The 16150-nt window shown below is 35.4% G+C and overlaps 1 protein-coding gene across 1 annotated transcript in view; it reads right to left on the reverse strand.

Annotated features, from left to right (window-relative positions):
• Positions 1 to 16150, reverse strand: part of LOC105473292 (acyl-CoA synthetase short chain family member 3) — a 179798-nt gene that overhangs the window by 126867 nt on the left and 36781 nt on the right. The window contains exon 3 of the mRNA XM_011727032.3: positions 261 to 449. Coding sequence (XP_011725334.2) covers positions 261 to 449 — 189 coding nt within the window. The remainder of the gene's footprint in view (positions 1 to 260; positions 450 to 16150) is intronic.

Raw genomic sequence — 16150 nt, forward strand, 5'->3', positions numbered from 1 at the left:
TGTGTGTGTGTGTGTGTATCTCACATTTTCTTTATCCACTCTTCAGTTGGTGGTCACTTAGGTTGATTACATATCTTTGAAATTGTAAATTAAGCTGCAATAAATGTATGCATGTAGGTGTCTTTTTGGTATTTAATATAATGATTTCTAGAAAAAGTATATATCAACCATCCTATTTGAAGGGAGGCTCTAACAGGTGTAGATCATTCTCAGATGATTCCTCCACAGATGAATATGATTTCCCAAAATAAAACACTTACCTTTACATGATCAATGCGACTGCTTAGTTCTTTGGAAGCAAATCCTCCAAATATGAGACTGTGGATGGCACCTATCCTTGCACATGCCAGCATGGCATACATTGCCTGTGGGATCATGGGCATGTAGATAACGACAGTGTCACCTTTCTTGATGTCATGCTTGACGAAGACACCAGCCAGCTTGGAGACCTATGCCAAGACCATTAGATCAGTAAAGTGTTTTTTGTATTGTTTCACTAAACTTCTAACTTAAGGTAGTAATACTAGAAGATGATCAGCCACTTGGCAGTAGATTAAAGGAGCCTGAGTAACACGTATTTGATGATGATGATAATGCTTTAGATAGTGATAGTAATAACAATTGTATTATAATCATTAATTATAAACCAACCTACTATTATTATATCACATAAACTTTACGACTTAAGACTGCTTAACTATTCATGTTACAACATTTTTACTGAGCAACTATTATATACCAGATATGGTATGTAAGAGTTGGGAACACAACACTGATAAATGAAAGACACAGAATTGCCCCTGTAGAGCCTGTGTATTGCAAAAGGTGAATCTGTCAGGTGAAGAGAAAAACAAAATAATTACAAATTTAGATAGATGTTGGGTAACTGTTAAAGGAAACAAGTATACATTAATAAAGAAAACATATCATTAAACACTAATAAAGCAAATAAGACAAATTCTACTATATTATTATTTACATCTAAAGATAAGGTAATAAGTCTCAGAGCTTATTAGCTCTGGTAAACAGCTATTAGCTAAGGTAAACAGCTAACCAAGGTCAGAGAACTAGCAAATGCTGTAACAGGACACGATCACAGGTCTTCCGACCTCATATTCTTTGCTCTTTCTATGCCTTTATAGTTTTTTTACACTAATCATTTATACAAAGTGACTTCCCTCTGTATTTGGATGAAATGTACACAGTTCTTTTTGCTTTTGTGTTTTTGAGACCTCAACATATAAATGTCTCTTCCCTGTAACGTGTTTTTGTACTTTCTAGCAATAAAGACAAAACAGATCATAAGCCCACACACGATAAAATTTCTTTCAAGAATCCTTCCCATTGGCAATTATAGCGAGCTGTGGGAAGCACCCCCAGACCTTAATGAATAAGTAGCTCAACATTCTTTTACTGAAAATATATATATTAAGTATCTATTGTATGTCAGATACTGTTTTCAGATACTTCAGATAAGTAAACAAGATAAGACAATAATCTCTACCCTCCAAATACTTATACTTTAGCAGAGAAAATACTTACAATAAGCAATAAACACAAGAAATAAGGAAATTATCAATTATGGTAAAAAATCTTCATTCATATGGGGGAGGGAAGTAGAGCAGAGTAAAGAGGATTTGGAGTGCAGGGGAAAGAGTGGATGCAATTCTCACTGGGACCTCACTAAGAAAGCAACAAGTTTAGTAAGACATGTAGAAGGTTGGAAAAAAGTGGATATCTATAAGTGTACTATTTTAGGCAAAGAGAAAATCAGTGAAGTACAAACATGTAAGAGGTAAAGGAGATCATATGTGATGCAATCAAGGAACAGCAAGGAAACCAGGGGCCTGGAGAAGAAACAAGTGACAAGACAGTTGTCAATCAGATCAGGGGACTAAAGGGCCTGTATGGGCGTGGTGGGCAATTAGAAGGACCATGACTTGACTTTGAATGTGACTGCCCAACACAATGAAGAGAGGAGGCTTGGGAGAAGAAATTAGGCCACACGGCTATTTATGGTTCCTTTCATTTTTGTCTCTCCTACTTTCAGAACAAGTTTAAAGAATTCTGAATCCTGGCCATTTTTCTCTTTTCTCTTTATTCACTTACTCTGTATAGATGAGGAAAGGTGTGGTCAAGGTTAAAGTCTCTGGTGAAATAAAGTAGAAGCAAAACAAAAAAAAAAAATATTTTAGTGTTTATTCTACTTTATATTGCAAACTCTATAATTAAGTGCTATGTTTCAGGAACTTCAAAGATGCTAGCAGAAGGTTATGAGAAAGATACACTAAAGTAATAAAAATCATGAACTGGAATTCTATATGGAATTCAAAAAACAAGGCAAAAACTGGAAAGTTATATCCAAACATCTCAGTGTGCAACCCCTGCAGAAAGTGACCATGCTTTGTGATCACATTACTTGGTACATCATTTAAGGTACCACACTGAGAGAGACCAAGGAGAAGAGCTAGTCTTATCCAAAGCTGTGACTTCAGCATCTTGAATTGTGCCAGTTGTTGAATAAAAACGACATTCAAGCAAGTTCCGTACAACAAATAATTCAGTAACTTTATAATCCAGTCTCACTTTACAGTGTTAATGGAAGATGCCCACAAATTTTCTGTCCTCTGAAATAAATGAGATTAAAAAATAACTAAGATCAGAGCAGAACTAAAGGAGATAGAGACACAAAAAAAACCTTCAAAAAAATCAATTAATCTAGGAGCTGGTTTTTTGAAAAGATCAACAAAATAGACTGTAGAAAGACTAATAAAGAAGAAAAGAGAAGAATCAAATAGATGCAATAAAAAACGATAAAGGGGATATCACCACCAACCCCACAGAAATGCAAACTACCATCAGAGAATACCATAAACACCTCTACGCAAATCAGCTAGAAAATCTAGAAGAAATGGATAAATTCCTGGACACATACACCCTCCCAAGACTAAACCATGAAGAAGTTGAATCCCTGAATAGACCAATAACATGCTCTGAAATTGAGGCAATAATTAATAGCCTACCAACCAAAAAAGTCCAGGACCCGACAGAGTCACAGCCGAATTCTACCAGAGGTACAAAAACAAGCTGTTATCATTCCTTCTGAAACTATTATAATAAATAGAAAAAGAGGGAATCTTCCCTAACTCATTTTGCGAGGCCAGCATCAACCTGATACCAAAGCCTGGCAGAGACACAACAAAAAAAGAGAATTTCAGATCAATATCCCTGATGAACATATGTGCAAAAATCCTCAATAAAATACTGGCAAACCGAATCCAGCCACACATTAAAAAGCATATCCACCACGATTAGGTTGGCTTCATCCCTGAGATGCAAGGTTGGTTCAACATATGCAAATCAATAAACATAATCCATCAGATAAACAGAAACAAAGACAAAAACCACATGACTATCTCAATAGATGCAGAAAAGGACTTTGACACAATTTGACAGCCCTTCATACTAAAAACTCTCAATAAACTAGGTATTGATGGGATGTATCTCAAAATAATAAGAGCTATTTATGACAAACCCACAGCCAATATCATACTGAATGGGTAAAAACTGGAAGCATTCTCTTTGAAAACTGGCACAAGACAGGGATGCCCTCTCTTACCACTCCTATTCAACATAGAGTTGAAAGTTCTAGCCAGGGCAATCAGGCAGGAGAAAGAAATAAAGGGTATTCAATTAGGAAAAAAAGAAGTCAAATTGTCCCTGTTTGCAGATGACATGATTTGATATTTAGAAAACCCCATTGTCTCAGTCCCAAATCTCCTTAAGCTGATAAACAACTTCAGCAGAGTCTCAGGATACAAAATCAATGTGCAAATTCACAGGCATTCCTATACACCAATAACAGACAAACAGAGAGCCAAATCATGAGGGAATTCCCATTCACAATTGCTTCAAAGAGAATAAAATACCTAGGAATCCAACTGCCAAGGAATGTGAAGGACCTCTTCAAGGAGAACTACAAACCACTGCTCAACAAAATAAAAGAAGACACAAACAAATGGAAGAACATTCCATCCTCATGGATAGAAAGAATTAATATTGTGAAAATGGCCATACTCCCCAAGGTAATTTATAGATTCAATGCCATCCCCATCAAGGTACCAAGGACTTTCTTCACAGAATTGGGAAAAACTACTTCAAAGTTTAGATGGAACCAAAAAAGAGCCTGCATTGCTAAGGCAATCCTAAGCCAAAAGAACAAAGCAGGAGGCATCATGCTACCTGACTTCAAACTATACTACAAGGCTACAGTAACCAAAACAGCATGGTACTGGTACCAAAACAGAGATATAGACCAATCGAACAGAACAGAGGCCTCAGAAACAACACCACACATCTACAACCATCTGATCTTTGACAAACTTGACAAAAACAAGAAATGGGGAAAGGATTCCCTATTTAATAAATGGAGCTGGAAAAACTGGCTAGCTATATGTAGAAAGCTGAAACTGCATCCCTTCTTTACACCTTATAAAAAAATTAATTCAAGATGGATTAAAGACTTAGATGTTAGACCTAAAACTATAAAAACCCTAGAAGAAAACGTAGGCAATATCATTCAGGACAAAGGCATGGGCAAGGACTTCATGACTAAAACACCAAAAGCAATGACAACAAAAGCCAAAATAGACAAATGGGGTCTAATTAAACTAAAAAGCTGCTGCACAGCAAAAGAAACTACCATCAGAGTGAACAGGCAACCTACAGAATGAGAGAAAATTTTTGCAATCTACCCATCTGACAAAGGACTAATATCCAGAATTTACAAAGAACTTAAACAAATTTACAAGAAAAAATCAAACAACCCCATCAAAAAGTGGACAAAGGATATGAACAGACACTTCTCAAAAGAAGACATTTATGCAGCCAACAGACACATGAAAAGATGCTCATCATCACTAGCCATCAGAGAAATGCAAATCAAAACCACAATGAGATACCATCTCATACCAGTTAGAATAGCGATCATTAAAAAGTCAGGAAACAACAGGTGCTGGGGAGGAGTGGAGAAATAGGAACAGTTTTCCACTTCTGGTGGAAGTGTAAACTAGCTCAACCATTGTGGAAGACAGTGTGGCAATTCCTCAAGGATATAGAACTAGAAATACCATTTGACCCAGTCATGTCATTACTGGGTATATACCCAAAGGATTATAAATCATGCTACTATAAAAACACATGCACAGGTGTGTTTATTGTGGCACTATTCACAATAGCAAAGACTTAGAACCAACCCAAATGTCCATCAATGATAGATTGGATTAAGAAAATGTGGCATATATACACCATGGAATTCTATGCATCCATAAAAAAGGATGAGTTCATGTCCTTTGTAGGGACATGGATGAAACTGGAAATCATTATTCTGAGCAAAATATCACATGGACAGAAAACCAAACACTGCATGTTCTCACTCATAGGTGGGAACTGAACAATGAGGACACTTGGACACAGGGCGGGGAACATCACACACTGGGGCCTCTCGTGGGGTTGGGGGAGTGGGGAGGGATAGCATTCAGAGAAATACCTAATGTAAATGGTGAGTTAATGGGTACAGCACACCAACATGGCACATGTATACATATGTAACAAACCTGCACATTGTGCACATGTACCCTAGGACTTAAAGTATAATAATAAAAAAAATTCAAGACCTTGTGTGAAACAAAGATCTCAAAATGGTAGATCACAGCCAAATGTGACCAAGATGTATTTAAGTTGGGGCCATATCACATTTTAAGAGAATGAACCAGCACATTAAATTTAGTAGGTTTCACATACAAATCTAGATCTCCAGTTTCTCTAGAAAAATTGTAAAGTCTAGCAACACCAGGCCTGTGTTCTTGAATAACAGCAATCAATTGAACCAGATGATCAGCCTAGTGGTTTGCCATAGAACTGGCTATTCCCAGGGGGCATTTATCATACAGCTTGCGTTTTTTTTCATTCTGAGTTCAAAATATATTTTTTTTACTTCTTGTTTATTTTATGCTATATGCTTACACCATAGTTCCCTAAGCATACAGAAAGTGTGATATATACCGACAATTGATGTTTCTCCCATCCACCCACTTCTGTAGGCATCTGAGTTGTCAACCACTGCCCTGAAAACAATTTTTAGTCAAATTAGGTTGCACCAGGCCCATGTAACCACTAGATGGAGTCTATTTGGCCTTGCTTATTTCAGCTGCTCTTCAGTGTTTTGATAACCTGATAACCACACCAGACTTGGTCTACAGACAAAAGGTTTACAGAATCAATAGTACAATTTTCTTTTCCAGTAGGTTTCAGGGCTAAATGTCACTCTGGTAAACTTTTTCATTATAATTTATAAATCTAAATATATATGCATGAGAATATGTATGAGAAAACATACGAGTTTATAATCACTCAAATAAAGTATTATTGGAACTCCAAAACAGAAGGCATTTGATACTGCTATTTCAGGGTTCACTTAGTTTTTATCAACTTCAGGTGGAAAATTATCAAAGAAAAAAACCGGTATTATTTTTAGCGAATGCCATATTCTTATCCTACCATAAATGTCTGAGTGTAGAGTTACGATTTCTATTATTAGCAAAAGGGAAAATATTTTAAGATAGGTTGTTTATAATAAATAGTTTTTCAACTGACGAAAGGTTAACCATGTGCCATTCACCCAATTCACATTCATCTTTGCACCTTCTTAAATTTGTTTTTTAATTTGTCAATAACTTGATGGTTTTATACAAGGATAGACCAGTAAAATTGATTTTCAGTCTGACATCAAGGGCAATACAGATCCCAGGGGAGCAAGGCCAGCTAGCATGAGGATACTACACTGCCAACGTGTGAATAACTGGGCTGTGAAGGAAACCTAGAGGAGATGAAATAAACGTATTTATTTAGATATAACAATGTGTGACTCTTCCCACTAGAATTTATATGAATCATTTTGGTACTAATTTAAAGCCATTTTAACACATAAACATCCTGTCATTGGTTCAATTTATGTAGTATCTGCTGTATGTCCTAAACTGAGGTCAAGTCTACAGATACAAAAATGAGAAGGAAATGGTTGGTCCTTAAGCCAAAGAAATTTGGAGTCTGGAAAAAAAAATCACGTATAGTAATAATAATTGTAAAGAAAATGTAACAACTGAAATTTATATATTGTAAAATGGTGTACACATATATTTGGTTTATATATAACATAAATATAATATATAATGCATCAGATAGAAGTAAAAGCTTTAAATTTCAGTTATAAAATGAAAACATATTGATATGAATAACGAAAACTAAATTAATTAAAAAATTTGTTATCATTCTGGAAAATCTTTCAAAAACAGTCTTTGGGGTAGTATAATTTTGTTATCAAATGCTCATATCTCAAATATAAAAATTAGTCAAAACTGACCAAAAGATATGTTCTACAGAACAAATTAGCAGTTGCTTCACAAATAGCAAGTGTGCTCACTTAAGGAAAATCACGCTTGTACAAAAAAAGTAGTTCTAGTTTCCAAGTTGTAGTAAAAATGCAGTGATCACGGGCAACTTCAAAACCACATCAAAGAAAACTGTATGAAAAAGCAGACAAGGGAATGCGTATTTTCAAAATGCCACAATGTTACATTGCAAACCCTGATCTAAACAGTAACAGAAAATAAAACTAATTTAAAAACCAACTATAATATCTGAGGAAACAGATTACTAAAAGTATGGATAAATGAATTGTTCTCGAGAATATGTATAATTTTCATAGAAAGAGTTATATAAAATACCTGCACCTTACTTTTAAAAATATTACATTAATCATACACATTTTTGTTTGTTTTACTTGTACACATACAGGCAGCCATTGAGAAGATTGAAATTGTAACTATAATGAATAACTTATTCTTTTGTCCATGCATTAACTACGTATCCAGGTAAATACCTGTGGAAAGAGAATTTTCAGGAATATAAATATTTTCATATAACATAAGAACGTTCTAGAAATGTAACATTTTAGACAGTTACAATTTATTAGATACAGCATTGAACTAATTTTCATTTAAGATGATACTATGCTAAGTCAATTTATTTTGAGATATGTCTCTTAAAACCAGGAAAGTTAGAGATGTTATTTAAAAAAGAAAGATCTTTCTTTCAAAGATGAAAAAATCACATTTTCGTTTACAAGTAAAATGTATTATTACTTATCTAAAACACAGAGGAATATTTATTTTATATTTAAGAATGGCGTTCTATTAAATTTTCTAAGAAAAATTACAAAATGCTATATTACATTCAAAATAGTTATCTGTCAGTGGTCTAGAAAACATTTACTAGCACATTTCTTCTCGAATAATTTTCTCCAAATGAAAGAGTAAATACCATTACTCAATTATCATTTTTCTCATTACCAGTTTCTTTACACATGGGTTTCAATCAATATTTAGTCATTTTCAGACTATGTATTCACAAGCAAAGTGAAATAGATAATTATTTAATCCCTTTAGTTCAAGCTCAAAATAACCAATATTTCAATAATCTTTTTGCTTTCAAGACTACTGTGATTTTCAGACTATAATTTCACAGAAAATTAGTTAAATCCTGTATTTCCCTACGTATATGGGCTCACAGTTTTGATAAGGAATATTGTCTTCCATTTCTTTAATACTTACGTTAAAATTTAAAAGAAAATCATCAGAATTCATCATATCTTGTAAAGAATATTTTGTTAATTATAGAACAGTATTTCTATGTAACAATCAGGCCATTGTGGACAGAGACAGGAGAAGCCCAAGGTCTTAAAGAACGGAAAATGTAATTGATGATTGTCATTAACACACAACAGGTATAGGGTGCATGCAATAAAAAGGAAATAAAATACATAGACAAAGAATAATTAAGGATTGCCTCCACTTTTTACCATTTTAACATCTCTACACTCTAGACATTAATAATTGGGTTAGTGTAACTTCCTCCTGCTTTTACTCACTGGAGAGTTTCTGACAATATCTCTAATCATCACAGCATGTGCCATTTGGCTGAAAAAGCGAAGGCAGTTTAGTTTAGAGAGAGAAAACATTCAAGATGAAGAGGTCATGAGATTAACTGGAAAGGTATGAAGAAACAACATCAGATATGATGCAAAGCCTTGTTATGCCCATCAAGTTTAGACTAACCCAAAAAACAATGTATAATAATTGAAAATTGTTCATCCTCTTTAAAAGTAAGTGCTTTCCAAATTCTTAAAATGTAATCATTATTGCATAAACTACAATCAATAATTTAATGATTATTGTATAAACTCGATTATTATGTAATAGGGGTAAAAATAAATAAATTTATTTGAGAAATATTAAGAATGGGGCCACAGTTTGGGTTTTAGCAACTGACTGGAAAGTGATGCCATTCACATTGGACATGTTTAAATTTGAGATGCTAGTGGAACAACCATGTATAGACACCTACTCGGCAATCCTGCATATGATCTCAACATCAGGAGAGAGATGTGGGCTGATGACACAGAACTGAGAATAGCCAGCATTGCCACTGGGAGTAGCCATCACATACGTGGCAAAAAAGGCCATTGGCACAGATGTAATCACCCAGCCGGGATGTGTAAAATGGAAAGAGAAGGCAACCTAGAAGCAGATAGTGAAGGGACAGTCAAAAGAAGCATTTAAGGAGGATAATTAGACAAAATGAACACAGGAAAGAAAGGAAATGGGCAGAATGGTATATAGAAGTAAGTGAAGACTGGCAGAGAATGGACAAAACTGTTAGATATGATAAAGAGAGGAAGTAAAATATTGAACACCTATTGGAATTAATAAGAAGAAAGCATTAATTACCTTAGCTAAATGAGGCAGTAGCATATTTTAGAGGACTTTGGTTATTGGTTATGTGTGTGGTAAGGAAGTTAAAAAGGCATTTTTCCAAAGTTAATCAGTGAATGAAAATAGGTAAGAAACTAGCTAGTAGTAGAAACATGGTTTCTATTTTGTTTTGTTTGTTTGTTTGTTTTTGGTTTTTTGTTTTGTTTTGTTATTGAGATGGAGTCTCGCTCTGTCACCCAGGTTGGAGTGCAGTGGCGTGATCTCGGCTCACTGCAACCTCGCCTCCTGGGTTCACGCCATTCTCCTGCCTCAGCCTCCCGAGTGGCTGGGACTACAGGTGCCCACCCCCACGCCCGGCTAATTTTTTGTGTTTTTAGTAGAGACAGGGTTTCACCATGTTAGCCAGGATGGTTTTGATCTCCTGACCTCGTGATCTGCCCACCTTGGCCTCCCAAAGTGCTGGGATTACAGGCATGACCCACCGCGCCCGGCCCATTTATGCATGTTTTTAAGAGAAAGAGCCAGCAGTGAGATCGGTATAAGATAGATTAACAGAACAAGAGCCCTAAAAAGAATTGATAGAATGGCTCCAAGAGACCAAAGAAAGATTAGCTTCTATTTTAAAAGAAGGGAAAGAGAAAACAATGGGTGTGGATACAGGCAAGTCTATAGGTCTGGTGACAATACATTTATATAATCATTGCTGGGCTTGAATCAATGTACCCTGTTAAGCTTGAGGCACAGAGGCAGGAAAGCCAAAAGTTTAAAATAGCCTTTGGAGGGTAAAAGAGAAACTTATTCGAGAAACGCTAAAGAAAAAAAAAAAAAAAAAGCAGCATTGAAGTCCCAGTGGACACCGGAGACCGTAAATTTATATTAAATCTATATTTGTAGTTACGTGATTTTTCTCTAACAGGATTTGACGTATCAGTTACAGTAATGAAGATAATAAGGAATTGGATTGAACCAGGTCTGAAGTTTTGCCACAGAAATGAAATGGATCAACAATATGCAGGAGAAGTGAGGATACTCGTAAGAGACGAGTGGTGTGGTTAAACTAGAAAACCTAACCCAGATAACAGAAAGGCGAACACAGAAGGGACCCTTACCTAGTGACTACATACCATCAAAACAATTTAAAACAGTATTTCATGAAGCCAACAAATATATTAAGAAGTGCTCAACATAACTCATCTTTAGAGAGACGCAAATCAAAACCACAGTGAGATACCATGTCACACCAGTCAGAATGGCTATTACTAAAAAATCAAAAACAACAGGTGCTGGTAAATCTGTGGAGAAAAGGGAACACATACACGCAGTTGGTGGGAATGTGAATTAGTTCAGCCACTGTGGAAAGCACTTTGGAGATTTCTCAAACAACTTAAAACAGAACTACCATTTGACCCAGCAACCCTGTTACGGGGTATATACTCAAAGGAAAATAAATATTTGGTGGAAAATAAATCATTCTGCCAAAAACATACATGGACTCGTATGTTCCATCACTGCAGCACTATTCACAATAGCAGACATTGAGTCAACCTAGACACCCACCAATGGTGGACTGGATAAAGAAAATGTGGTACATATACACTACGGAATACTATGCAGCCACAAAAAAAGAACAAGATCATGTCCTTTGCAGCAACAAGGATGCAGCCGGATGTCATCCAAAGCCAATTAACACAGAGACAGAAAATCAAATATGGCATGATCTCACTTATAGATGGGATCTAAACATTGTGTACATATAGAAATAGAGAACAGAATGACACTGGGCACTGGGGCCTACTAGAGAGGGGGGTGGGAGGTGGGTGAGGGCTGAAAACCTATCAGGTACTATGCTCACTACCTGGGTGGCGGGATCATCTATACAACAAACCTCAACAACACACAATTTATCCATGTAATTAACCTGCACAGGTACCCCCTAAACCTGAAATAAAAGTTCAAAAACATACCTGTGGTATTTAAATAGGTATTGTGTTTAAAAATGCATGCTATCTAAAAATGTAGTTTCATTGCACTGTGTAAGAATACGAGAGGTTTAAAATAGACACTCTAAAAGTTATAAGCCCTAATTTACATATATTCTCTATCCTTTCTCCACCTTCTATCTACCAAAAAAGCAAAACTGTAGGATCCTCTCATGTATCTGTTTCCAGCTCGCCTTCACAAAGTCTTCCTTTAATCTTGTGGAAATTATATCCATAATTGCCCCTTTCCCTCCACCGTTCAATCCAGGATTCAACTTATCCCACCTCAGGAGATGTTTAATTGAATCTGCTTTTCTCTAACACTAACATTTCCAATAATTTTTAATTAATATTCATTTATTTCCCTCCCTTATGAGTACTGCAAGAATATTGATTTTTTTTTTTTTTTTTTTTTTTTTTTTTTTTTTTTTTTTACTGCTAATGCATTGTATTTCAACTATATTATATGTTAAGCAGTTGGGTAGCCTGACTGGAACCCAGACACCACTCAGAAAAGTACCATTCATAGATACATAGAGAAGTAGAGTACAAACTCCTATTTAAAATTTTTCAAATGATTTTTTAAAACATATCACAATTCAAAGTTGATTACTTTCTGTACATTTCCTAGAGTATTTGTAAAGAAAATATCCCAAGTGCTGAAGCAAACTTTATTACATATAAAAAATATGTAACCCACCTGGACTAAAATGAAAAAGAAAATTCAACTCTTAGAGAAGTAAATTTTCACAGTTATGCATTCACATACCTTTATACAAGGATTCTGAAAAATCTAGCATAATTTTGTGGCTAATGTACACATTTTTCCAAATGAGTGTTTGAAAAGATAAAGAATCTACGACACTCTATTAAAAAAGACTATTTAATACAACACAAGTTTATGTAAGTCATCTAGATAAGGTTATATTCCTTCAGTGAACATAATATGATAGTATGATAGTAATAACTGCCTCACATATTTGTTTATACAATAATAAACATGCAAAATGTGAAACAAAGTTGTCACTTTAAAACTGTCACTGTTGTCTGCTATATACACTTCATTAAAGGGCTAACAAATAATATTTTTTAAAGAACATGAATTTCTACTGTTAATGAAGGCCAGATTCCTTTTCTCTTGATCTAATAAATTGTTTATTGTAGTGTTTCTCCAAGTAGAATCTGTAGAGAGATTCTCAGGGCCCATGAATTCTCCCTGAGAATTTTTTAACGTTGTGTTTTCATTTTGATACAATTAAAAAACAATAGGCCAGGCGCAGTGGCTCACGTCTGTAATCCCAGCACTTTGGGAGGTCAAGGCGGGCAGATCAAGAGGTCAGGAGATCAAGACCATCCTGACCAGCATGGTGAGTCCCTATCTCTACTAAAATACAAACATTAGCGAGGTGTGTTGCCGTGCACCTGTAGTCCTAGCTACTCTGGAGGCTGAGGAAGGAGAATTTCTTGAACCAGGAGGCGGAGGCTGCAGTCAGCCAAGATCACGCCACTGCACTCCAGCCTGGGCGGCAGAGTGAGACTCTGTCTCAAAATAATAACAATAATAATAATAATACAGCATACTCTGGATTATCTGAGCACTCATGCAATTTCACTCTGTTTGTTTTTGTAACCTCATGCAGAATAAGTAAAGGTCAGATAAGGTTATAGCACATTGGATAATCAAAGGCTCTATGGAAGTTCAATTACTAATATGTGACAAGAGAACTGAGGCATCACAGGGAACATGTCACCAAACTCAAAGCCCCAGGGTCACAGCATCAAACACATTTTACAATCAGTCATTCAGCTCCAGCAAGGCAATGTCATTCATTATATTAAATTAATATTGTCATGTTGAGCTTGATTGGCTTTGTGGGTTTGTTCTTACCCTCCCTGTAACTCAGATTTGGCTTTATATATGTAGTAAGCTGTAAAACGGGAACATTAAGGCCTAGGCTTAATAATACACTAAAATAAAAATAATTTAAGTCAACACCAGAAGTGTGTAAAAACTTTTTGTCCTTATAAAGCATTTATATGCCTCACTATTTCATGAAAAAAAAAAATGCCCAGTTGGTTTCTTAAAGGCTTTTTCCTCTTAAAGAAAGACAAATATAAAAGATGCAAAAGATGTCAACAGGAATCCTGCTGCATTGTTTAGATCAATTCTGCTGTGATTATTTAATGAAAGTTCTAAAACAAACACCCCCAGCACTTCCACAGGCAGTACATAAAACATGACAACAATCCTGAGTACACCAACCACACTTCCCAGGATTGGGCAATGTTCCTGTTAACCTTTACAGTTTCATTGATCAATACAACCCAAAAGCCAATCAATATATGTGAAAGTCTCATAGAGAACTTGCTAAATATCCCAGGAATGGCACAAGGACATGAGATCATTGCAATAGCTGGGTCAGTTTTAACATCTACATCACTCAACCAAGGAGCCCCGTACGCATTTAAAGAGAAGAAAAATTCACAATTACAGTGCATACACTAGTAACTAATAAACAAAACAAACATAGACCATCATATGTGCCAAGAATTTATGATAAATATTCTAAAATATATCAAATTTCCCATAAAACCTATACATGATAAAGTTAACATTATTCAACTTTCTAATGGAAATGAAATGCTTTTAAATCAAGTATGGCATGAGAAAATGAACAATCAATATCTCCAAGGTCTCTAATCTTGACAATAATTCTACTGAATGCAACCTATATTGATTTATTCAAATTCATTTTACTTAACTATTACATATATCTACACAGTGCACAAACGTGAGCATAAAACTTCCAAATGAATTAAAATATTCAGTGGCATCATTTTTCATAGCTACATATTTATTTCAAAAAACCTTATATGAAAAATACTTTGTCTTATATACTCAAAATGTGGTTCTAATATATTAATTTGCATCACTTTAGCCACTCAGTATCCTCAATTTATGTTAGTTAGCTTTATACTCTACTTGTTATGAAAGCTGTGCTTGGTTAAATGATTTTGTAGTTTCATATGTTAATTTTTAAAGGCCAGAAACAGAAAGCTGTTGATGCGTGTAGCTGTCTTTACATTGCTGTATAACAGGTACTGGTGTTCATCGTGACCAACTCTCCTCACTTCCACTTGTAAGGACATTTTTTTTCTTCTTCTATTCTCTTCCTACTAAACTTTGACTGCCTGTCTCCTTCCTTTATTCTCCAATGATCTTTCTATATTGTTTCCTACTTAATTCATCTTCTTGCCCTAGAACTTAAGACAACAAAAGCAGTCGGTTTTGTTCTCGGGGTGCACATTTTCATTATTAACTATGTCAAATCCACCTTGTCGATAAATCTGCAGACCTTCAGGGGACACCTGTAGAAGGGTCACCTATGGGTGGGGCACACAATTCTATTTTTATTACCTGACCTAGCTTCTACATCACCTCCACAGTGAAGCCTTCTCTGAACTGCTGTGGCCAGGTTGGTCCTTTCTCCATGCTGCAAATGCACAAAGCTTTGTTGTTACATTATCACACTACATTCAGTAGCTTTTGTGTATTTCTCACTGGGCAAACTATAAACTCCTGAAATTCTGGAATCATGTTTTAATTCATCTGTGTGGCCCCACTGCCTAATTCAATAAATAATACACAATAAGCATTCAGTATGTGTCTGAGGAATACATCTCTGACAGCTTTGTTCTTAATCTCTAGCGTGCCACCTATGAGATTTCAATTTCAGCTTTTATTTCCCTGGACTTACAATTTATTGACATTAACAGGTTACAATTATTTATGTGTAAGATCTGATATTTATTTTGCCTATGAAATGAAACAGTACTTGTGGCAGGAACTCCTAACTCCCCATCAAGATGCCTCCACCTACCCTACTTTTTCCAGCCTTCCTGGCAGCCAATAGCCAAATGGGATGTGTGTGGAAGGCATATATGATATTTCTCTGTGTGGATATTAAATACCATATCCATTCCTCTGTATCCTCCTCCACCTTCCCAAGAGTTGGGACATACATGTCTTTGCCTCAGCTTCAATGATGCAGATGAAGGCAATGAGCTGGAAGATGAAGGTTCAATAAGACTTAATAATCTCGGGTCATGCCAAGCTAAACCTCATAATCTTTAGATTATTACAAAAGAGAAATACATTATTTAAAAAAATTAAGCCATTATATTACTGCACATCCTTATTTTAGCAGCTTAGCCTTTGACCTAACATTTACAAATTTGGGTGGGAGGGGGGATAGTGTATCAATTATTAAGTAAAGGTTTAATTATGAAAATCATCCTTAAAGTGTATGTGTGTATGTGAAAGAAAGAGAACTAAAGTAC

Source organism: Macaca nemestrina, chromosome 10 (assembly GCF_043159975.1).
Source record: "Macaca nemestrina isolate mMacNem1 chromosome 10, mMacNem.hap1, whole genome shotgun sequence".
Taxonomy (NCBI): Eukaryota; Metazoa; Chordata; class Mammalia; order Primates; family Cercopithecidae; genus Macaca; species Macaca nemestrina.